Here is a 26,773-nt window from a genome sequence, read left to right as displayed (position 1 = left end):
TGTATATTTCAGTTAAATTGAATTTGGTTAAAATTCAGCCTCTGCTGGCCCACAACTAAAAAGATTGTCTTGATGTCTCGTTATATGCTTTATAAGTTAATTATATTTAAATTATTATAACCATGTAGGCTTTATTTTCTTGGCGTTATCATGACATCCTTTCTCGTCACATTGATATAAATTCTTGTTATAACGAGATCTATATATAACCATTTACCATCCTATCGGAAATTCTATGAATTAAATTCATATTGACGGTATGGCACTATATCCCTATTTTCACCCAACCTTTTTCAATTTAATAGACCATTTTCATTCCTTCGAGGAAGTCTGGTGGTCTAAATATGGTCATAAATAAATAAATAAATATATATATATACATATATATATATATATATATATATATATATTCACGGATCCCTGTGAGACCAGGTTGACTCGGTTGTTAAAATAGGGATCTGTGTGTGTGCCAAGGAATATGAGTGTCCTTAACTTGCATTTGAGCAAAATCCATGGCCATATCACGGACAATGTAGGCCTGAGTGATTGCGTGAGGCCACCACGGATTTTGAGTTAAGCACCCATTGTCGATTCGGTCGTTGAAACAGAGATATGTGTGTGTGCCACGGAATATGAGTGTCATTAACTTGCATTGGAGCAGAATCCGTGGCTGCATCACGGAAATTGCAGTGATTCCGTGAGGCCACCACAGATTTTGAGTTAAGCGCCCGTGGTCTTTCACGGATTCCTGTGAGGGCAGGTTGCTGTAGCTGAGGAGGTTTTTCATTGCCAATCACCCCTAGCTGTTGACATAGAGGCTCTCACCGGGCGATTCAGCCTTGTTTGTTCAAAATACACATCCGCCAAGATACCACATGCCCTGCCAACAGGGCAATACATCAGGGAAATGATTACCATTAACACATACACACATACACATACATTCACAAGAATGCTGTGAGTCGATGATACAAGCCTAACCCCTTTCCTGCTTCACATTAACAAATGCATGCATATAAATAAAACAAAGTGTGGCTGATTGCTAGATGTAAGCATAACTAGTGAAAATGGAGCTATCTGGTTGTGAGCAAAACTGAATATTTGATTACATTTTGTATTATGGGACATAAGCAGCAGGGAATATATGGCACTTGGCAGTGCTTGGAAGTTATGACCATTTCGGAACTCAACCTAATGAAAGAAATATGGAAAGGGATGCTGTGCCTGAAGCCGGTCCCACCCCAAGAAGACCAGCAACGAGCACTGTGTCGTGCAGCATTGCATGTGCAGTAGAAAGGCCAGCCTGCATAGGAAGAATCCATTTTAGGTCTTGTTCTGTGTTTAATGTAATGTGTGGAAATGGATGCCAACGGTGATGGCGCTGTTAGTGCCACCTTGTCAGATTGTTTTATATCTGTTACTAGCTCGGCTATTCAGTTCTTTCTGACTTGTTTCTGCCTGCCTGCTTGTCCACCTAATTCTGGAATTACCTACGTTTTTTAGATTTTGCATCACCAATCGTGTGCCCTTTTTGTTTTTTGCTTTTCCTCCTTGAAGTTGATTGTTGTCAATGCTTGAGCCGATGCCTTGCTATTTTTCAACGTCCTTCTGCTTTTGGGTTCCGATTTCACATATACCTAAACATTTTTTCCATTTAGCGTACCAAATTCAAAGGATAATAAAAGGATAAATAACACACTGAAGGGAAGCACTTATAACTGATACTTTAAATCATAAAGTAGATTTCCTAAAGCATTGTTCATAAATACTCATTAGCAAGTCATAATCAGTTATAAATTATCAATAATTCAATGACATCTTGTTTTATAAGATAATTTCTTAGTGTTATTTAAGTTTTATTTAAGGATTTACAAACTATTTAAAATATGTTTATAATGCATTACAAACACTTAAAAATGCAGAAATTCATGATTGGTCTAGTAGGTAGAAAGCATTAGTTGAGTGTTTTGTTTTAGCTTATCTAAATTGAGGACTATCTAATTAGCTTAGCTTAAGCCTTTATATTCCTTTGGGAACATAGGCCATTGATACATCGTTTCCATCCTCGTCTGTCTTGGGCCCTCCTCTCCAGCTGTTTCCACATCAGTGCATTATTTTTAACATCTAGCTCTGTGCTCCTTCTCCAGGTATTTTGGGTCTCTCCCTGCTCTGTTTGCCTTCTGGGTTCCATATTAGTGCCTGTTTGGTTATTGCCGTTTAGCTTTTTCTTAGTGTGTGACCAATTCAGCTCCACTTCTCCTTATCGTCTGTAGCTCTATTGGCTCTTGTTTGTTCGATCCCACAGGTTGGTGTTGCTGATATATCATCCGCAAAGTCGAGGTCCTCTAGATGCTCTGGCAGACTCCTTTGGCAGCCAGTCTTTTTATTGTGGGTAGTTTTCTTCATGGTTCAGTCAATGCATAAGTGGAAAAGCAAAGGGGAAAGAAGGCAGCCCTGTTTCACCCCAATGAGCACCGTGAATGTTTGTTGTGCCTGTCCCTGGTCGCCCATGAGTAAGAGGAGGTCTTTTTCTTTCTGGTCTGAAGTAGATGTTGTAGCTGGTTGTAGAAATTGTCCTTGAGTTCCTCATCAGTATTGTTGGTGGGTGAATAGCATTGTATGATTTGAAGGTTGATTCTTTCATGGGTGGTTTGGAGTCTTGTAGTGATCCTTGAGTCGATGCGCTCCCAGCTGATGAGGCCCCTCTGTGCTTCTTTGAAGAGCATAAATGCCACACCCTCCGTGTGTGCTGCTTTTTTATTTATGGACTCACCAATGACCAATTTTACGCCTCCTGTCTGGAGCCATCTGGTTTTGCATAGGGCGAGGATAGAAACCTTGCATCTCTTCATCTCATCTGCGATGACTGTCGTCTTCCCTGCTGTGAACATGGTCCTGATGTTCCAGGTTGCAATGTTGGTAGGTTGTCTAGGGGATAGAAGATTCCAAAGCACCCTCTCTTCACCCTCTTTTCAGTGTGTGTCTTCATTGTCCCTTTAGCTTGTATGCTCGAAGAGTCCTTGGGCCCTATCTTGCATCTGGCGCAATTGACTTAATCACTGGCGCATGCGTCGTTGCTAGTTTGCAACTGGCGCAGAGCGTTCTTTTCCCTGCTGCGCCACGCGTCGGTAAATTAGGGAATGATCTTGCACCCCAAGGGGCGGATCGGCGAAAGGAGGAAGGCGTGTTCAGGCGCAAACGTTCCCTGGTGCTATTTTGCAGTTTCAGAAACCACTTGCGCCACAAACCAGGAAATACCTGGTTTAAAGTCAGTGGCGCGTTGTTCAGATGCTATTTTAAGGGCGTAATATTGCTTGTGCACCTCGCGCATACACTTTGCTTCTCTCATCTACCTAGCCACACATTCTTGGTAAATTATTTGGCAAAGAACAGCTGATACAGCGGTAATAAGTTGTACTTTTAAATCAATACATCTGCAAACACCGTACAGCAAACACATATATTCTTGACACAGACATCGTGTACACGCCCATACCTTTTAGGATTGATGAGTATTTGATCGTGAGAAAACATTGTTTTACCACGAGTGAGTGTTAAAAAGAATGAATGAATGCGGGCGCGCGTGTGTGTATGTGTAAAATAATTAATGAATGCAGGCGCACGTGTGGGCGTCCATCTGTTTAAACACACGCAAACTAAACACGTAACGCATAATACAGTCCATGGAAATGTATATTAACGGGGGGACACATGCATATTAGAAACACAAGTCGATAACGATAATGCATACAATACTGATAAGAAACAATGTTTATAATGTATTGCGTATTTCATTAAATAGAAACACAGTTACCGCATATCATATGTGTGTTAAGGTTTCTTTGTCGAAATTTATCTGAGGACTCAGTATTTCTGAAGTTGTGGAAGAAAACCTTATTCCATGTGTGAAATAGGCCATATTATTTGGCCATAAACTGAGCCATTTGAAGTTTAAAATTCATGTGGTCATGCATCTGTCTCATCGGAGACTGCAGACGCGCTGTCAAAATATCAACTCGTCAGATTCAAATGCGCTCATGGCTGTTAACGGGGATGGGAGCTGGCACTCTCATTGGTTTATTGCACGTTACGCCCAAACCACACCTACGGGTAATAAGGCTACTTCAGACCAACCCTTTTTAGATTTGCGCCGGGCGCAAGTCATTTTTGTGCCGGTAAACTAGCGACATCGCCATAGAACCGCCCACAAAGCTACTTGCGCTTGGCACTTCGTACCTTTATCTCCTAGGTTGTGGGGTTTCCTTTTCTTTATCAATGTTTCTGTAATCATTAGACTATCTAATTATTGCCAGATAAGGACAGAATGGCAGGTTATAGTAAGCAAGTAATCAGCCTTAAAACCCTAAATGCGCCAGTGGTGGACAGTAACGAAGTAATTTGTTACTGTACTTAAGTAACTTTTTTAGCATATCTGTATATCTGTGTTTACTTGAGTATCATTAGTTTGTGAGACTTTATACTTTTACTCGACTACATTTTGCAGGGGAAAATCTTACTTTTTACTCCACTACATTCCAAAAACCTGTCATTCCTTTCAACGTTCCTTTCCACGACATGCATGCATGACCATAGACACAGCTAACCATTGCGGACGTTGCGGAGCCTAAACAACAATGAATAATCAATTGGAAATTTGATTGTTATATATCGGGCGTTTGTCTGAGGGGACCCCCAGTTATATGGCTAGAGGCTAGGTGCTTTCTACATATCCAGGTGTACTCCCGGTAGAAGTTAATGCTAAAAACAATGCTTGCCTGTCCAATAGTAATTAGGGGCGAGGGAGGGCCATCAGATCTGACACTCAAACCTCTGCGCCAGTTTTAAGGAGATTTGATTCATGATGTTTAGTCGAGCTGGTGTTGACTGTAAGGTTGATGTTCTTAAAGTTCTTGTGTGATTATTTCAAGTTGAAGTTCTACATAAATGGAAGATCATTTTATGCATGACTATTTAAGGGTTGTTTTATTTTAGCTCATGTACAAAACATACATTTTCTGTGGCTGTGTCCCTGCACACGCGCACACACACGTGCACACACACACACACACACACTTAACATTTCTTTACATCTATGTGGCTTTACTAAAACATATTTTTTCAACCTCACTTTGCACTATGGCACTCACCGCATTTTCTGCAGGAAATGCATATCAGTATCACATATCACAAAGAGAAAACGTTTTAATTACAGTGTTGTTAGTGGGGTTTTCTTAAGCTCATTACACCAAATTACTTTACTTTTGATACTTAAGTACATTTGAAGCCAAGTACATTTATACTTTTACTCAAGTCAACATTTAAAGGGAGTACTTCCACTTTTACTGGAGTAATATTTGACACTAGGTATCTCAACTTTTACTCAAGTACATGGTCTGAGTACTTCGTCCACCACAGAAATGGGCATTGGACCCCACTCCTTCTACATTGATTGTCCAATTACTCACCCAATCGTCTGCATCACACATTCCACTACTGAGTTAATTGGAAAAAGATTGTAGGGAAAAAGTTCTTCGACCCACTGAATATCTCTAATCAATCGCAATCATCATAGGGTCAAAGTGCTTTGTCATCGCAAGAGATCATTTCATTGGAGATGGATTTAGCTCAACCTGCGGTGAGTGTCGGCCTCATCAGTTCTGATGTCATACTGCAGACCTAAAGGCAAGTTCATGGTCCTGTTGATAACGAGACGCCTCGCCAGTGATGACGCTCACGCTTACGCATGTTCCTGAAAGCGACCGTTCATGTGCGTTGCGTTGGGAATCTAAAAGTTCTTCACAGCAGGACTAAACCGAACTTAGTAGGATCAGTTTCAAGTTCGAACGCCTTTATTTTCTTGTAGCCTATAACCTACTATCCTTTTGCTTTGATTTATGAGAAGCACATTGTATTGCCACTGTATGGAAGGCTACACTTGCTCTTATCTAGAGCTGGTTTACCAGTACTCAACGTTTAAAACTGAGCAAAGTCGATGCCAACAGACGGTTACGTCAATGTATAATAAATGTGATATGATGGTTGATTCTTCAATATTGAGTAAAACTTTCATGTTCCGCCATGTTCATGCACGTCACTAGCAAACCATACGTCACCAACTGGGCATCTCTGTTATCAAAATCTGAAGGAACGGAAGTAAAATCATAAGAGCGTCTAGAGGTGTTGTTCACGAGAACTTTCCGACGTCGCAATTTTTTTATGATAGAATGACTGGAGGGAAGCTGTGATCTCCACCTCTCATCAGCCAATCAGCCAAACATTTCACAGTCATTTCTATCTTCTTTCGTAATTAGTTGAGCCGTTGAGCATGAGCATATCCGTTTTTGTTACGTTTTCATTCATTCATAGGTTATTTATTATACACTGTGTGTGCTTTCTATTTCTGTGTTCACAGAGAATTCCAGACACCACACCAGCCCCACCACCAAAGTAGACTAGCATCAAGGGCCTAAACATAATACAATCACACGCTTTTAGAAAGAAATTGCTGCAAGAAGCAAAAACAGTAGCAGTATGTTCTCTGATTAGAGAGATGCATGACACATGCATGGACTTATTTATAATCCGAACTTCCTTCTGAAATAACAACCGCAGCCTCAGGAAAATAATCAATGGTTTAGGCAGCAATCAATGTTTAGGAATCAATAATGTAAAAAACAAAGGAAATAGTTCTGGCTTTCAAAAATCCAAAAAGAAAATGTTTCATGCAACCTGGCATTTTATCGTGGAACTCTGTGTTTACAGAGAGTCATACTAGATATTAGACCAGTCATTTTCCTCTTGAATGCATCATTATGCTCAACTTTTGCTCTAGTCTAGCTTTCTGGTCTTTAATTTGTGCGTCCTTGTTCATCTTTTAAGTGGATTTTAGTATGCAGATTTCTCTCCTCAAATTCTCGGGCTCCTTTCAAGCATATCATGACTTCATCAGATGACTCTATCCTCATCAAGGTCTTTCTGTCTGATCTGGTCTCATCATTTACTTCCTCATCACTTCCTTCCCAAAGTCCCTATTTTCTTTCCTCTCTATCCCCGTCGTCTCACATCCTTATCCTTTCCGGCCTTGCTATACATTTCTTCTAATCTATCCCTGTTCCTTTCTTCGCGTGAATAATAGATGGATGGCTTGGAGTCTCTCCGCCGTAGTTTAAGGACGGCCGCAGTCCCGGAGACGACATCAATACTGGGCTAAAAGCACAGCCGGAGCCTGAGTACCGACTGGCTGCAACCGGCAAGCTCTTCCTAATGAAAGAGCTGTGTGGCCTGGACTCAGAGCACTCTGAGGGGCCTATAGCAGTCCTATAGATAAAGTTGTAAAGCCTCTCCCCCCCTGCAAATTAGACAATTCTTGTTCCTTGTTCGCTGAGAGTTGTCTTTTGAATTTGCAGCATCATTCATTTACGGGACTTCACAGATCCACGGATTTGTAATAATAAAGCATTATGATTGACTGAGATGGGTATGAGAGGGGGAGTATGAGACAATGGGGGATGATGAATACCAATGTTCACAGTCATTCACTGCCCGATGCTAAAAGCCATTTAGTCGTATTCTGTGAAGTAAATATTTAATTTAACAAATTAAAGTAGTTCTGTAGTGTGCTCGAAGCATGTTCACCCGTTCTGTTTGTTTTGAATGAGCGGGGGTAGGGAGTGGGGTAGGGAGGAGTCTAGGTGGGGAGAAGTCGAAGTGGAGAGGGGTCTAGATGGGGAGCTCAGGGCAAGGTCAACAGCAATCAATAGGATTGATGTGATGTGCTGTGCTGCATCTCCGAATTTGTAAACAAAGATAAGCTGTGTGTGTGTGTGTGTGCATGCGTGTGCGTGTGTGTGTGTGTGTGTGTGTGTGAGAATGTGTTAGGATAGAGAAATGGTGTGTTTGTGTGTGTGTGTGTGTGTGAGTGTGTTTCTGTGTGAACGCTAGATTTATATATAATCTAGAAACTGGCTGCATGGTCTTCATGCTCTGATTGCTGCATGTAATGGCTGCATTTCAAGTCCTGTCAATGCTTAGGGGAACACGCTTATCTCCTACGTGGGAACACTCCCCCTTCTTGAGCAGCAGCCATGGTTATTATGGCGTGTTTGTTTGTTTTCTGCCATAACACGTGTACACGTCTCCTCCACCAGATCGATTACTACGCCCAGAGGGATCTAAAGAGGGGCCTGCAGCTGTTTGGCACGGAGGGGAACGTTGGCCTGACCAATGCCTGGATGATCGTACAGACTGATGTAAGCCGTGTGTGTGTGTGTGTGTGTGTGTGTGTGTGTGTGTGTGTGTGTGTGTGTGTGTGTGTGTGAGAGAGAGATGTCAGCTAAGAATTAATGCTGTCAAAAAGGGATATTCTACACAAATAAAGAGGATAACATGTCAAAAGCTTGTGCTAGAAAGTGTGCAGGTCTCACCCTATCTTTTGCAGCTCCCAGGATATCTGGAATGTGTGTGTGTTGCATGTCTGTGTGGAGAGAGAGAGGGAGAGAGAGAGAGACAGACAGACAGACAGACAGAGAGAGAGAGAAATTAGTTTTTGTTTTTGTACCCTGGATTGATCTCGAAACAGTTACTTTGTGGCGCTGGATGGAGGATGGGATGTGTATTTAGATGCATACCACACCTGTTATCCTCAGTGCTGTCGCAGTCAGAACTGGCCTCAGTTTTAAAGGGTGAATGTGTCCAGGGTGATGCTGAGTTGTGTGATTGAGCTGTGGATAGGGGCGAAGGAGGGACACCGCTGCTGGCTCTGGGTTCCCTGGAACCGCCTTGATGTTGTTCAAGATTATATCAAATTATGACTGAACAAACATCACATAAACCACACAGAAATATACACAGCTTCTTGCTTTTGGAAAAGTTATTTGATGTTTTCTTAAGATGATATTTAGGTGTTAATTGAATACTTATCCCATAAACAACATCAAAAAAATGTTATACAGTTGCTGTAATCAATACACATTTCTTTGTGTAAGGTAAGCTAGGCAGAATACTTTCTAGGGAAAATGTACTATGTCTTGCTTGTTTTCATAAACACATTTTTTTAACAAAATCAAAGCTTTTTTTAACACTGGATAATCCTCCTCCTGATCCACAAATGTCATGCATCCTCATTGCAGAAAACTTTGACAGCACGACAGCTCCTGAATTTCACATGAAAGACATTATGGTCTTGATATCAAGTGTTAATATATTATTATATATATGTATATTGTATCAGTAATTTCTGAATTTTCTTCCTAATTTAAATTTTTATCATGCTATGGATAAATTCTTGGTGAGTTTTCTCAAGTCAATCGTTTTTTACAGTTATGTTTTTCCAATGTTCTGGCCAAGTTCTCTGCCGCCATTCTGCGATGAGGGTGTGTATATTCTCTATTAAAGCTCCAGATCACATGACTTGCACTAATCAGGAAGCTTTCTTGTTAGGGACCTACTTTGTAAAAATGGTTCACAAAGTAAACCATAGGGGTATTCCATCAACCAAGCTAAAGGCAAAGCCGGGCTTATTTTGCTTAGCCTTGCTTCTTTCAGTTAGAGTTCCGTTCCATTAACATGACTTAAGGGAATCTCCGCTAAGTAACCATGCCAATTTATCCGACCAAACTAAGCTGGTCGGTAGCAGGCTAACTGTCAGGCTTACTTGATTGGTGTTTCAGACAGGTCGATCTGTCGGAAACAAGTGTATCATCAGAAGGCCAAGCCTAGTCCTCACGATTTTGTCATATATTTACATATATGAAGTACAAACAGCCTATATCTTCACTAACGGTCTAAGCTTAAATTATGCTAATAAAATAATAAAATTAATTGCTATCTATTGTTATCGTGGATATTTTCTCAAAATATTTTTATAGAAATATATGTATTCTACAGTAATCGGGAACCAGCAGTTGGGTATAGCGCTGCAGCTGTGGTGCGGGCCCTGTTGTTAATGTTAATATTAATGTTACTGATGGTGAAGTCTTGGTCACAATGACAAAGACACTGCTGCATGGGAAATTGTCAGCCATATAAATTCCACTCAGGTGAGTTTCTCGGCAGGCAGCCGAGACCACTTCTGTTGAGATAAATACTATGGTTAGTCAATTTAGAATAATTCAACAGATCCGCAATTTCCTTGCCTGCCGGCCTCCCTGTTTTTTATTAATAGTTACATTGTTCCCATTTTGAGTTATAAAAAATATATATGCTTGTACTCCTCATAGACCTCCACAAGCAGCTTCTGTTCGCCGCTGGAAAAGATCCCGCTTGGTCCTTTTCGGACATTTTAACCATGATTCGGCATTCATGGTTCTGGGCTGGTTACATATATATATATATATATATATATATATATATATATATATACGTGAGCGAGCGTAATACACGATAACATTAGCCTGGTTTGAACTAACCTGAGCAAGGCGCGGCTGAACTGGGTTGATGGAATGGCTTAAGCCTCAAGTGGAAGTTGGCATTAGTTCTAACTGGGCTTAATCAACTAAGCGCCGCCTTCGTTACCGACTTTGATACCCCTCATGTATCCTAACCATGTATCATCGCAAGTGCAAAAACATCACATTGGACGTACTTCTTATAATTATTATCGGCTTAGCTGGTGGGCGATTTTCGGTTGCTTTCAAATCAAATAACTAAGTAAAAGAAACACAAAGGTGGTCAAATACACTGATTGAAACACACTGTAATTTTGCCAATGTGTTTATGTAAAAGATGAAAGGGAACACTTATGTTGGAAATTGTGCTGCATGGTGTTATGGGATATCCTACAGCAACCAAGGCATAGGAACCACCCCAGGAAGCATCATGCAATTGAGAAACAAACAGCCCATTGTACACTGGCTACAACTAGCTTCAGTGTTTCTTATCGCTATACATGTTTAAGGAGATTTAAATCAATAGTTGATTGATCACAATTTTGCAACTCTTAGGCATCAACAAAATGGGCTTGACATGTTTCTTTTGTTTTAAATTTGATTAGATTGAAATTGGAAAATTGAGTTGCTAAAAGATGTCACATACGAGTCAATCATATGCTTCACGCACCACATTCCCCGGCTTTCTCTTTGATATGCTCTGGATTTTTAATTTATACTATTTTATAATACCAAAAAAGATATAACATTAGGAGAACCCAATGTGCAGGAAGGACATTTTGGAAGAGAGAAGTGCAGGGTGGAGGGAGTAGGGGGGTGTGTGTCGAGTTTTGGTGACATCAAATGATGGATCCAGAATCCAAGATCTTTGGACGTCCTTCAGACTAACATTTTGGTGTGAGCATGGCAGCTGGTAGTTAGGGTCCCATTAGCAATACCATTTTGCCAGACTCCCTCTCTCAAACGAATGTTTGTCAGCTTTGCACTTTGTGTGTATTTAGCTCTTGTGTGCTGGCTGACTGTGTTGTATCGTGTTCTGCTGCGTGTGTTGGAGCTTTCTCTGCTTGTATGCATGTAATGTCTGAGAGGCATAGGATTCGCTTTCCCTCTGGCAGGATCCCAATAATGACATCAATTGATAACTTGGGTGGCAAAAACATGCTGATATGGAAATTAACGTATGCAGATGAGGGTGTGTTTGTGTGAGTGTGGGCTCGTGTTAATGTCAAATGTAGGTTGAAAAAGTGCTTTGAGTGACATGATGGTGAATTAAGGTGGAGGGGGACAGCCCCCCATATTGTGAAAAACATTTGCCCAAAACATTTCACAATTGAACGTAATTTTCCAGCTCAATATAAATCTGATACCTCAAATAAGGTACGCATGCATGCAATCAAATTTCGTCCGAAGTATTTTCACTCAAACATTTTATTTTAAAAGTGAGGTGTGGGGATTTCTAAAATTCCTTTCCCCCCCCCCCATCTCTACACCTATGCCCATGCATATAAATAAACCGCTATGTTTTAATATAATGATTTGTCGCCAATTGATGTTAAGTCACAGCCCATCTTGACAGCATTTATATATATTGAGATAAGGCTATAAGAACAATCACCATTGATTTATGATTGAGCTGCATCGTGTTGTGTTGGAGGCTTGCCTCTCCTGATTATTTCCCCCTGCTGTAGTTTCGCTGCTGTGGGGTGACAAACCACACAGATTGGTTTGACGTTTACAACACCACCCGTGTGCCCGACTCCTGCTGCCTGGAATACAGCGACAACTGCGGCCTGGACAACCCAGGGACATGGTGGACGGCGGTAAGAACCAGCTAGGGGGAAACACACAGCAAAATGCTATGTGGTGGATCTGTCTCCTGCACACAGTCAGGCAAAAAAAAGAAATCAAATGCTTCCCAATGCAGGAAAAGATCTATTCTCTGTTGAGAATAACTCAGTATAATATCATTTCCCTTATGAGTATGCAAACCCGCTACTGGCGGCTTCATGTTGTAAATCATCGCCTCGCTGCATTTACTGTTACGTATAATATGATACCACATCGTTCTCAATTAGACGTTGTGGGGGAAGGACATTTTTTGGACTCCACAATGGTTCCGTGGTGGCTTTAGACTCCTGCAGGGGTTCAGAGTTGGTGCGAGTGGAATCATTGTCATGCATTAATAATACCATTGTGCTAGCTTTAATCACTTTGTCTGTTGTTTTTTACATTTTCCCCCAAAGATGTATAAGAGTGATATAATTTGGGACCATGTATGCTTGCCAAAGTTATTGGTTTGAAAAACCATTTCAGCATGTCGCCTAGTAACAGTTTTTCCATGTTATACATTACATTTGTCTCTGCTGTACTGTAATTTATAGTCAACAATACAAAAGTAGCTTTTCACTTACACATAGGGATTGTTAATCTTAACAAACTGTGAACATTGGCAGTGGCTCGGAGGGAGATCAGATGACCTCAGACTGTAAGGTTGCTTTTATTACAATCTATCCCCTTGTGGCAACTACGTCTGTAACCCTCAGAGTAAATCTCTGCAGTATGTATGAATTATACATACTGCAGGTTAGAATAGTGAGACTGGATCATTAAGAGAAGCATGTCTTGGTACACAGTTTGAATAGCTCCATCGGCTGCAGGCCCATACCTCAGAGCAGTGGCTGGGCACAGCAGTCCCTCCTCTATGGTCTGTTGCTTTTTTTTTTGTTGCTTTTTTTTGGTTAAAACCAAGGCAACAGCATCTCGGTCATGGGGAAGTGTCAATACCACAATATTAATACAATACCAGCAATTGCATAATTCATATGCATTAAAGAAATAATGATACAAAGTGGATTGACTCTATATCAGGGCTGCCCAATTTGGGGCCCGCGCCTTACCCACTGTATATATTATTGTTTTCCGCCATCAGCGCTCGGAATCTGCGCTCGCTCTCATTGAACATTATTTATTGGTGCACTTCCATTCCTGACCCTAGAATAACATTGTGATACATTGATGGTAGGGTGGGGCTGTTGAGCTCCTATCCTGTTCAGCCGCCTCCCACATATTTGACTAAATATACTGAAAAATTTAGATTTTGGCCCACGAGCCTCCCCACGATTACATTTTGACTGGGAAGAATTTGGGCCCCCCTGCTCTATATCATATGTTTATAAATATCTCCCTTACCCCCCATTTAGATTTTGCCGTCCAAAGATATTTGATGATGTATCAGCAGATGGGTCATTTGTTCACCAGGTTTTCTGATCAATTGCAATGCTGAATATCTTTTGGCAATGACATGAGACATCATACAGCAAAATTGTCTCTTGTCTCTTTTAATAGTAACACTAATATAATAGGGAGCTTACTTCATCAATTGAGAGTTATACTGTGCCTTCTACGGGGCGATTGTTGCCCGGGATTGTGGGTGTGTATACTTACACACAATCACACGTGGCGCTCGCACGGTCGTAGCTCATTTTCTCATTGGTGGGCCAAATTCTCTGGGTGGGCAAAGCAGAGAAAGGGGAGGTAACCTGGCCCCTCATGACGACATATGGGGCCAAATTCCATATCGGCGCGTCTGAGCTTTCATTTTTCAAAGGCGGAGCTGGATACCTATTGCTCGTTTTACACCTAACGTAATTTCTAGCCAATGGGGGACAAAAGGCAAGCTAGAGGAACTCATATTAATGTTAGAAAACCTCATAAAGTGAAATTTTCATGCCATGGGAGTCCGGGACCTTAAAGAATAGGCAGTCAATTCACAATGTACTTCTCTGACTGGTACAGAGGACTGTGATATGTTGACCTTCCCAGCAACTCAGCCATTGTAACCTTAGTAGATTAAAGTCATTCTAAGCTGTTTTCATTCTGTTGCACAAACTGGATTGTATCGGTATATATATCATATATGTATTGCTTATGTTACTTCTGGTACCACGTCATGAATCCAGTAAGTATGTTCAATCTCTATATTCCGAGAGTAATATAAATTAAATACATTTAAATTACAAGCTGAATATAATTGTATGATTGTTTTTTAAAGTGATGGACAACAGAAATCTGTAATTTACTTTTGCTTTAATTATTTTATTAAGGGTTATTGAGGTGTTCATTAAGCATAAGATATCCTATCAAACCTAATGATTTAACCCTAACCTAATTATATTCTTTCAATAAAAAATGTGTGGATGCTGGCCAATTGGATGACCAATGACCGTACACTCACTTGGCCATGGCTGTGACAAATGATCAAATACTCACCTTATGGCGATGGTGCAGCTGAATAATTTTTTTTAGGACTTTGAGGAAATACAAATTAAACAAAAAGGGGAGTGGCGATGATCAGACTACTTCCCTATGCTGAGTCTTCCCAAGGCCATTAGCTGACTTCATGATGTATATCTCAAATATGCATATATATATTTTTACATTTACCTGAAAATAGATTGTTGAGTGTGTGGTGGAAACCTCAAGCTGTGATATTTAATGGGTATTTATATCTATTTATATATATACCCATTTATATGGGTATATATATATCTATTTTGTTATCTGTCGTCAAGCACTTTAAATATAGGAAAGATGGGTTACATAGTGTATTAAAGGTTAGCCGATAAAAGGAATGAGTCAAGCATACCTGCTTTTTATTATTCTCAATTAATTGACATCTATTGGACATAAATTATTGAGGTTTGCATGCCTTTAGGTCAGGGGCGCCAGTTTGGTTTGAAATGTGCTGGGGACAGAGACGCATTCGGAGGTGCATATTCAGAAGTGCTTGGTACAATGAGGATGCACTCTTTTTTCTCTCTTTAGTGCCAGTAATGAAAGGTTCTGAAAGACGGCATATCCATGTAGCTAATTACTAAGGCATAAAATGTATACAAAATCTGTCTGGCACGTTTTTATGAAGAAAACGTTTCCAAAAAGCATCGGACATATGACCCACTATGTTCTGCTCCATGTATCCAATGTTGACAACGTGACATGACATGGCTAAGCTAACAACATAAACAAGAGGAGCTAGGAAAGGAAATTAACTGCATGTTTAAGTTCAGAAGGGCCAAACGTGTGGCTACACACAGCACTACAAAAGTCGTCAAGATTGAAAAAGAAAAAAATATTTGTTGCACAGCTGAACGCTGTATCACATCATGAGCTGGCTGTTCACAATTCACAACACGCATTCCATCAAAACTAGCCTACATCAGGCATTCTGACCAAAACTCATGCACTCCCCCCACAATTATTCCAGAATTCAAGCAAAGAATGACCAAAAGTCACTTTGTGTCAACAAGAGATTGACTCCACCGACTATCAATTGCAAGTTAAAACAGCAGACCACTTGAGTGCAAAAACCACAAAAGACCTCGCCACAGCACCAGCAAATCTTAAGCAATAAATATCGCGTCTTACCTTTATTTATGTGGCAGAGGTCTGCAGATGCATCCCGTGGTGTAGCCTACCACATCCATTTAGTATAACAGGTTATCGTTCTCCTACTGTCCATGGTACTAGCAACCTGCTCCGGTGCTTTTTACCTATGTATTCAGGCTAAAATGACTTGATTGTCTGATGCCTCATCATCCCAGCCAAAGAGTATTGGTATTATTAGTAATGGCTACTTGCCAAATCGAAAAAAATAACTTCACACAGTGTGTCTTTTTCCAATGTATTTGTTGTCATTCGTAGCGTTGATCAGCAGAGAAATAGTTCGCCAAAGTCGTTGACGGTGCTTAGCAACCGAATACGCTAGGGTTGATAAGTTACCAGACTGCGGAGTATGGGGTCAGAACAGTCTCATTAATAATGAATTCACAGAGAAGGATTCACAAATGTATTTTGTGATTTATATATAAACTACTCTCTTCTCACAAATACATTTCAGTGCATACACACATGGATATCGGTATGTATAAATGTAAAATAAATCCATAAACAAAAATAAGTTTCACAAACACATTTCTGATCCACACACAAATGTGTCTTGTTTTAAATAAATGTTATATAAATCCATAAATATATGAATTAAAAAATATTTGCAATTTTTTTCAAAATGTATTTGGATATTGTTACATTTATATACAAACTGTTAAATTTGAATTTACAAGCCGCTTTTCATTTGTGTGTGAACTGGTCTGTATTTATATGTGCTTTTTTGAGACTCCTGACGTGGCTGGATTCACAAATGCATTTTTTTCAACAAGGAACTATCTGTAGTCAATCAGATGCCTTCCTCGTTTTCAGCCAATCACATGACTGCAGTGACTGGGTTTTTAGATTGTCGGTGCCGTTTACTACTTTAACGGTAACGACAATCCCAAACCCAGTCGAAACTAGATGGAAAAAGTGTGTAGTTCAAAACGTGACGCAGCTTTTACTTCTTCGCCACTTAGAGATTGTCATGTACGATCATTCAAAAAAAACGGATTTCCCATAGACATTTGACCGAGGGAACCGGGAGGCTCGGAGGCTGGACTTCTTCTACAGAGGTCGGGACTGCAGTCATTTGATTGGCTACAGAGAGTTCCTTGTTGGAAAAAATGCATTTGTGAATCCAGCCACGTCAGGAGTCTCAAAAATCCACATATAAATACAGACCAGTTCACACACAAATGCAAACAAGTTCACAAATGAAAAGTGGCTTGTTAATTCAAGTTGAACAGTTTGTAAAAACAACCAAATACATTTTTTATGAAAATTGCATTTTTTTCTTTATTAATGTATTTGTGAGAAGAGAGCCATTTATATATAAATCACAAAATATATTTGTGAATCCTTCTCTGTGCATTCATTATTAATGAGACTGTTCTGACCCCATAGCTGAGTGATACAGATGACGTGTATCAGAGGCAAAAAGAAACACTTTCCTTGACAGCGGTCAAATATGCTGGACGTGAGCATTCCACTGCATTGAGAAGAGTCGTGTAATAAACCAAAATAATTGACAGCTGAACGTTAGGAAGGCCCATGCAAGTGAATGGAGCAGTCTACAGCATTGAGAAGAGCCGTGTAATAAGTAAGGGATAATGTATAGAACTCCGGTCATTATCGGAAAATAAGCCTTGATAGGGGCTTACTGAAGGGCCTTATTTTCGATAATGACCGGCGACGTTCTAAACATTATCCCGCTTATTACATGGCTACTTGCTAAAATGAAAAAATAACTTCACATGGTGTGTCTTTTTACAATTTATTTGTTACCAGCATTCGTAGTGTTGATCAGCAGAGAAATAGTCCGCCAAAGACGTTGACGTCGCTTAGCAACCGAAGACGCTGGGGTTGAAAAGTTACCGGACTACTTGAGGAGTGATACCAAAGACGTCATTAGAGGCAAAAAGTCCTTTGTTTTCCTTGACAGCGGTCAATTACACTTAGCAACGGTGAATTATCAAATATAATGATCAAATATAATTCACCGCCGGATGTTGTGAAGAGCCCATGCAAGTGAACGGAGCGTTCCACGGCATTGAGAAGACCCGTGTAATAATCCATAATTAATCAACCGATTTTATTTTTTTGACGTCTTAACACAATGTCAATGTTTTTAAATTTGTGTGGTGTAGCACAGAATAAATAAAAACACTTTTGTTCATAGAGTGAAAGGTTTTTGTTGCAAACAATGTTGTCATTCCAAGGGATACCATCTTATTACCAATATAATTAGGGAAGTAGTGAACTTGAACAATACGTTTCAATGCATACATTTCAAGGGAAAAGTAAACGTTGCAGTACTGTACCGCTAGCACCATAACATCGTTCTCATATACATTTAATTTCAAAGTTTGGTGCAGAGAAATACAACTTCCTCCTATTTATTTATGACTTTGAGAGACCAAAATATTGCTTGTGTTATGCCTGGCAAAATCACCTAGACTTACATTTTTAAGGAGATCTAGGATATCGTACTACTATAATAGCAGGCCTGTCGCACCTGTTACTCAAGTTACTCATGTGCGCATGTGCCAAGCAGCCTGCAGCTCACACACATATACAGCACGCGTGAACGCATACATACACCGCAAGCACGCACATACACACTGCATACACACACTGCACACACACGCACATGCGTACAAACATACATGGAAACACACACACACACACACAAACGCACGTGGACACACCGTACGTCAAGACAAAGGCAGCGACACACTCGCCGAGCTAAGACGTTATGTTTTTAAACATAAAGGCTCCGCCATCGACTCACACGCAGGTAAGAACACACACATATACGCACACACATGCGCACACACCGCGGCGACACTCGCCCAGGTAAGACGTTGGGCCCTATTTTAACAGTCTGAAACACAAGTGAGAAGCGCCAAACGCAAGTAGCTTTGTGGGCGGTTCTATGGCGATGTTGCTATTATACCGGCGGATAAATGACTATTGCACCCGACGCAAATCTAAAAAGGGTTGCCCTGAAGTAGCCTGATTATTCGTAGGTGTGGTTTGGGCGTAACTTGCAATAAACTTATGAGTGTGCCATCTCCCATCCCCTTTTAGAGCTATTAGCGCATTTGAATCTGCGAGTTGATATTTTGACAGCGCGTCTACAGTCTCCGATGAGACAGATGCATGACCACATGAATTTTAAAATTCAAATCAGTTTATGGCCAAATAATCTGGCCTAATTCGCACATGGAATAGCGTTTTCTTCCACAACTTCAGAAATACTGAGTCCTCAAATAAATTTTGGCAAAGAAAACTTAACACACATATATATGTCATTGTTTCTTCAGTATTGGTATCAGTATTGTATGCATTATCGTTATCGACTTGTGTTCCTAATATGCATGTGTCACCCCATTAATATACATTGCAATGGACTGTATTATGCGTTACGTGTTTAGTTTGCGTGTGTTTAAACAGATGGACGCCCACACGCCCGCCCGCATTCATTCATTCTTTTACACATACACACGCGCGCCCGCAATCATTCATTCTTTTTAACACTCACTCGCAGTAAAACAATGTTTTCTCACGATCAAATACTCATCAATCCTAAAAGTTATGGGCTTGTACACAATGTCTGTGTCAAGAAAATATGTGTTTGCTGTATGGTGTTTGCAGATGCATTGATTTAAAAGTAAAACTTGTTACTGCTGTATCAGCTGTTCTTTCCCAAATAATTTACCAAGAATGTGTGGCTAGGTAGTAGAGATAGGCGATATGACCTAAAATCCATATTGCGATATACATTGCAGCCTCTTGCGATAACGATATATATCACGATATAAAATCATAAAATAACCTTTTCAGAACAGGTTACATAGACCCTAAGGAAAGCCAAACTGCTAAATGTATTTTAAAAAAAAGAGAAATATAGTATGTCATTTCGAGAACATTTATTGTGAAACACTGTAATCATACAACATAATGTTGCAGATAAATAAAATTAGTATTGGGTTTCTTTCCTTTAGTGCAAACCATTCTAAAAGGCACTACACACAAGTCCTTGGTTCTTAAATGCCACCCAAGATGCAGAGAACAGGAAAAACGGGTGTCTTTCTAGATAAGGAACAGACACTGTACTGACAATTAGGGATGGGCATGATTAATTGATGATCGATCATTGATTGTTAAGATTTTTGTCGATTACGTGATATTTTTAACCATCAAAAGGAGGTTGACCCAGCCGGAGAGGTGGTCTCGGAGACATTGCTCAACATGGAGCAAAGAGGAGACGGAACGTCTTTTGGATATTTGGGTCCGATATCCAAAAGACATTCCGTCTCCTCTTTGCTCCATGTTGAGCCACCACCCGACGGTCCGACAAAAGCAAGTAAAAAGTATGCTGGAAAACATAACTTAAAAATGCCGATGCATTTAACACATTCCGAGTCAGGATGAGGGAGAAGGAGTTGGACCAGTCCGCAGATCAATGTATATCACGCTGGATATCCATGATTGTTTACTTTCACCGGTGCTTCCCCCCCCCCTTTTTCTTTAACGCTTTACAACGCCCCAGACCTTTTTGTCCAATGATTTAACCCATTCAGACCGGATCACGCCTCTGTGCGTGTTTACCTTTAAGACCGGATTGCGCATCAATGCGTGTTTACCATTAAACCATTTGTACCGGCTGCGCGGAGCAACATTGTATCTACTAGATACAATGTTGCGCCGCACAGCAGCCGGTACAAATGGGTTAACGTTCTTTGCCCACATGAAGGTTTGTTGACGAATTCTGGCACTGTTGCGAAAATTGCAATGTGAAAAGGAATTGCACCAAAGCAAAAATTAAACATTGTATTTTGCGTCATCAACATGCATTATCGCGATAGAGCGATATAATTAAAATCTCTATCGTAGGCCATGTTTTTATCGTATATATCGTATATCGTTTATATCGCGCATTACTACTAGGTAGATGAGAGAAGCAAAGTGTATGCGCGAGGTGCACAAGCAACATTATGCATGCAGCCTTAAAATAGCATCTGAACAACGCGCCTCTGACTTTAAACCAGGTATTTCCTGGTTTGTGGCGGAATTGTTTTCTGAAACTGCAAAATAGCACCAGGGAACGTTTGCACCAGAACACGCCTCCTCCTTTCGCCGAACCTAAAGAATGTCTTTCCCCAAATGTCTTGTGATATTGACATCCCTCCCTCCCCCCTGCGGACTGTTTTAGTTGTTTTATTTTTCTTATGTTTTGCGTGTATGCTATGTGCGACTCTAGGCTATTGCTGCCTGTCTTGGCCAGGACAATGGAAGAGATGTTTAATCTCAATGATGATCATTATTTTCAACTAACAAATAGTAGTTGCCGTGCATTATAAAATGTCAATGCACTTTTCAGCCCTGAATAACAGTAAAAGCTATTTAATTATTGATTTGCATACATAGTACAATACACTAATTATAATTACTAATAATAATTTTATAATGTAATCAAATGCTCACACACTAGCTGCTTTCAGACACACGTGTAAATCCTGATATTCTCCTGATGGGCCGTATGTGTGAACAACATATCCTGACATTTGTACCCTGAAAATCTCCTGAATAATACTACCCCTGAGGTAGTATTTTCTCCGTAGGAAATGTAAATTACCTTATATGTGAAAGAGGAGTAGAAAGTCGATATTTCTCACACCACCTCAGTTGGCCTGTTGATGACGCTTCTGCATGTCATTGAGTGGCCCCCTAAATGATAATCAGCCTGTTGCCTTTTGTTCTCTGAATGGTTGAGAAATATTTAAATGTTGGCACTGCTTTTAAGAGTCATTTGTGGTGAACGAATGTTATACGTTGTAAAATTATAGGCAAAATGTTATATTATGCGCTCAGAAATTTGTTACATTATCGACTGGGGTTTCCACATTATTGTTATGGGTTTAATTACAACTAGAGGTTGAGCGTGCGCAACCCGCGCAAAAACTCTAGCTATAATAATAATGGCAAAAATGACATTAACATTTTTAATTAGGCTATATAATTATATGAATGGACAAATAATAATGAGTCAGGCAGTTGAGAACTCCATTCTGCGCATATGGTGATGCCTGTCCAGCAAAACACACAGACTATTGTATTGAGTTTTATGTTATGGTTTATCGTTTCATTCGATTATTTGGTTTCAGAGACATTTTATATATTTCATTGTTTCCAACAGACGGAACCCACACATTTATAGCAGTGGTGATGAAGGAATATCAGTTAATAATAAATTAAGTTTGAGAGGTATTTATATGTTTGGTAAAGGTATAATTCATATATTGTGGGCTACATAGAATAGATACAGACCTAAAACACAGTAATATTTTTGACTCCTCTTTGTCTATCTGGAGAAGCTGGGTCTGAATGGTGGTTCTGCTGACAGCAATAGTCTTCGGGGGCCTGTCCTCTCACGTCTTTAAAATCTCTCACAGATTGGGGCTTGCATCTTTTCATCTAGCACAGATGGGAGCTTGAATCCTTTTTCCTGCAAATCCTTTTTTCGCACGCCATCCAAAACCTCCTAAAACCGTTTTTTTACAATGTCCGACATCAAAAATGCAATAGCTTCTCTTGTTCAAATGAAACGGCTAGTGGTTTTCCAAGTGCCGCATGCACTTTGTTCTCAGGCCTGTTTGTTATTCTTAAGTGAGACAAGGACGGTGGGGATTAGGTTTATGAAAGCCTCCCCAGTGAACATTGGATCACACCAGGCAACAAGGAATATCTTGTTCAAAATTGAGCGGAACAGAGAAGATGTCACACCCCGTTTTCCAAACATGATCACACTCAAGCCCATTCGACAGCATCTGCATTACAGATATAAAATATATGATGACTAAGAAATGTGGATAGGCTGGGTTTGGGTTTAATACAGTATATGTGTGTGTGTGTGTGTGTGTTTGTGTGTGTGTGTGTGTGTGTGTGTGTGTGTGTGTGTGTGTGTGTGTGTGTGTGTGTCTCTACAGCCATGCTATGAGCGTGTGAAGGACTGGCTGAACGAGAACCTGGTGGCCCTGTGGATATTCGCCCTGTGCATGGCCCTTACTCAGGTAACCGTGACAACACACCTGAATTATAACCTCACCTGTGAGAATATCTGTTTCCAGTTGACTGCTCTCTCTCTCTACAACTCTTGAAACTTACCTACAGCTGTTTTATGTCCATTTGTACATTGCAGCCAAACATATTGTGCTACATTAGTGTCTACTCAAGTGTGCCAGTGTATGTCAACTTCCCTAATCATCACCTTTAAATACTAACTAATATTACGTTAAATGCCGTACTAACTGGGCTAGGCAAATGTAGCATCTAGGTCTGGCTTTTTCTCTGCCACGTGAAATGAATCAATTTGTATAATCCAAAAGGTGGTGTTGTATGTTTTTGTCTCTTGTATTTTATTGTATGCTGCTGCTCTCTTGGTCAGATCTCTCTTGTAAAACAAAGGATGATTCATCTCAAAGAGACCAACCTGGTTAAATAAATTAATTCATAATAAAAATAGTAAAATAAAATAATGAATAAATAAAATGACTTCACAAAAATATTTCAGGCATGGTATCGGCTTGTGATATCCAAGGATTTCATCACCAGTATGATATATTATTTATTAAAGGGAGTCTGTTGGCACTGCATTTGTACTGTTTGTTTATGATATCTTTTATGCCTAGTTAAATCTAGACGACTGCAGCAGCAGCAGCAGCAGCGATAAACCGTTCTATTCAGCGGTCCTGGCGTTGTGTGTGACCACGTCTTGTCTCTTACTCTGCAGATACTGGGCCTGGTGTTTTCCATGACGATGTTCTGTCAGGCGGTGAAAGTTGAGACCTTCTTTGCCTAGCACTGGGAGCAAACAACTGGCACAGCAAAAGACTCTCACCACTGTCCTTTGTTTTTTTAATCAGAGCGAGAAAGAGATGCACACGAGACAGAGCTCCCTTCCCACATCGAAGGACCGTCCTCTTTGTCTCCGTCCGACCCCTTGAAGCAGACCCATGGTTGTGTTTGTTAACATGACATCTCGCCTTCTTCAGCTAACGATCCAAGAGCACGGTGTCAGTGCAATACCTGAATAGTTGTTGTTTTTTACGATTTGGCTCTACGCCATGTGTGCGCACATCGCTGATAAACATGAAAAATGAATTATGGACGAACTCTGAGAAACGTTAACCTTTTTCTTTCTTCCTTTTAGTCTCTATATTCTAAATGTGTAAATTATTTCCCGGTTTGTAAATGTGATTTTCAAATGAGAGCACAGTATACAAAATATGCAGAATGCTGGTGCAGCATTGATAAAAATAGGTGGGGTAATGCGTTGGGGAAGTGCCCTGAATGCATGACTCCTATGTTGACAAGTATTAAATGTTTTGACTCATCTAAACTGCTACTTCTCATGTTGTCCTTCCTCCGAACTAACAAATGGGTCCAAAAGGGAAATTCTGACAGAAATGTATTCATAAATTCATAGTTATTCTGTGAAGTGAAATTCTTATGATAATAAAAGGGCTATCTATGATATATATATATATATATACAATTAAATAAAATAGCAAAGGTAATTATTCATATGAAAAGATATTGCGATCTGAATATTGAATCAAAAAGTCATAGGTTTCTAATTGGTGTCTGTGTGTCTAATAACTAATGAGGAGGAATCTGCAACAAATAACAAGCGGTGTACTTCACTGGATAACCCCCCTCGACTAGCCCTCTGCACCACGAAACATGCAGCCGTTTAAGGTTAGCGTTTTCTCCTCATCTACCCTCTCCTTCAAGACCACAACCTTCCACACTGAGAGTAAAAAAAAGACTCAAGTATGGGGATCCCCCTGGAGAAGATCAGGGCATTCTCGCCCCCCACCGTCCCCACCGTGTTCTCATCAATCCCCCCGTCCACTGAAATCCCTTTCTCTTTGAAGATCCACCCTGGCCTTGGAGACACTCCCTTAAGCCTCTCGTTCCCCATTCCGACACAGCCGTTTGAACCAGCCACTCTGATGGGGGTAACACCAGAGACTGCATGTCTTCCCTAAGGATACCTTGTTCCGGGGCTTATTTGCTTGTACCCTTGTGGGTAGGTTGGTGTTCAACAGAAATGGAACCGGAATATATACAAAATGTATGGATGATTTTTTTTCTTTCTGGATCATTTATGTATCGATAGATAATCAAAATAACTAGTCTACTTTTTTACAGTTGGCATTAGACGGCGCCTCTGTGTGCTATGTAAATTGGGCAAAAAGTAGCACTGCCTGTATTTTTTCCCATGTGTTGTTTAAGCACATAAGTGTTGTTCTAGCGCATAATTTATGCATTGGAAATTGTATTGCTGAGCTGTTAGTTGTTTATGTACGTTGTAAAGAAATTCTTCTTCTGCATCTCAGTCGGTTGTACCAAACCACAAGTAGATTTTGCATTGTTGTTTGTTGCTTTAGGGGAACTTACACACACAAAAAATAACTCCAAGCAGACACAAAACCAAAAATGGGTCAGTCAGGTTTTCAAATCTGTATCACTGACATCTTCAAGGCCATTGGAAGGCACCGTATCCACCACAGCTGCCCCAAAATATATTTATCAAAATGGACAGACTGCAAAAAGACCCAAATCAAATTGAAAACGGCCAGGTCTAAAAGGGGTAAACATCCATCTATATAGCACAGAACTGGAAACCAAATGAAGGCTGGTGGTTGTGTTGACTTTCCAAAAGAAGAATGAGGGACCCTTCAGTTACGCCCTATGTATTACAGACAGGCAGGGAACTAGGGTACCTGATTTCACAGGCTCGAGGATCACTGCTTGCACTGACTAAGCGCATCAAATCAAACTGGAAATAGGAGTAAAATATCAATCTAAACCATAAACTCTTTCCCACAAGGTCTTGCATTGGCTCTCACTGCGTCAATGGTTCTAATGCTCTCTATCTCTCCCTTCTCTTTGATGCATTATTCATTCCACGTGTTTTCGGCTTTCTCCCATTGTGCGCGTGATCAATAAAACATACCTGTGTGCTCGCTCTCTCACCTTCTCACATCCCTTCTGGTCCCGTTCCCAAACCTAAACCCCTGAGCACTCACCAAGGTGATATAACAGCATAGAGGATGGAGGATGGTTTTGCCAAAGAGAGAGGGGGCTTTGAGTCATCATCGGGCTGTGTGTACTGTGTCTAATCAGAGGATATATACAGCACAGACCCAGCGTGATTCAACGTGCAGCACAATGGATTTATGCTCCTTTAAAATAATGAGCGCTTAGTTCGTACCTTCTCCTTAAAACATAACCTCATTAGAGTGCTAAACTCGCATCCCACTGGAACTGTATTAAGTTCCCTTTTGACATAGCCTAAAGACAGATGCAATTTTAGTTCAAGTGCAGGTCCCCCCGACTTCCAATCCTGACACATAAAGAGGCATCTTTGCATGAATAATTAACTTAAAGGGGACATATTATGAAAACAACACTTTTCCTGGGATTTGTGTTGTTTTGGGTCTCTGGTGTTCCAACACGCATGCAAACTTTGAAGAAAGTCTGTACATGATTTTTCGAGTGAGATATGCATTTCTGAAAGTACCCCGCCTACAGTGACCAAACGAGCGAATCAGTTTCAGCGCCCCCTCCTATGTAGGAAGGGGGCACAGTTGAATATTACCTCCCATTTTCCCGCTCCCCTCCAATCAGAGCATAGCTAAGATTTTTTTTGACCAGTGGACGAGCAGCTACAATCAGAGAGTTCAGAGAGTCAAGGCCAAAGTTCCTTTCCCCAAATTCTTCTCAACCATGGGCAAGATATCCCCCACTACTAGTCTTTACTTGTTGTGGAAGTGCCAGAGACGTCAGACGCAGTCTTTATGATTCATAATATCATCCGAGGCGCACATAGCTTTTGGCCATGATATTAGATATAATATTATATAAATACTAGGGCTGTCAAATTAACA

At 40.4% G+C, this 26,773-nt stretch overlaps 1 protein-coding gene across 1 annotated transcript in view; it reads left to right on the top strand.

Annotated features, from left to right (window-relative positions):
* Nucleotides 1-24,193, top strand: part of tspan4a (tetraspanin 4a) — an 82,597-nt gene extending 58,404 nt beyond the window's left edge. Inside the window, exons 4-7 of the mRNA XM_079736114.1 lie at nt 8,148-8,249; nt 12,074-12,205; nt 22,805-22,888; nt 23,608-24,193. Of these exons, the coding sequence (XP_079592240.1) occupies nt 8,148-8,249; nt 12,074-12,205; nt 22,805-22,888; nt 23,608-23,676 (387 nt within the window). The 3' untranslated portion in view covers nt 23,677-24,193. The remainder of the gene's footprint in view (nt 1-8,147; nt 8,250-12,073; nt 12,206-22,804; nt 22,889-23,607) is intronic.
* Nucleotides 24,194-26,773: the final 2,580 nt, after the last annotated feature.

Source organism: Pollachius pollachius (assembly GCF_949987615.1).
Source record: "Pollachius pollachius genome assembly, chromosome: 5".
Lineage (NCBI taxonomy): Eukaryota > Metazoa > Chordata > Actinopteri > Gadiformes > Gadidae > Pollachius > Pollachius pollachius.
Note: the sequence above shows the minus strand (reverse complement) of the source record. Positions and strands in the feature narration are given on the sequence as shown.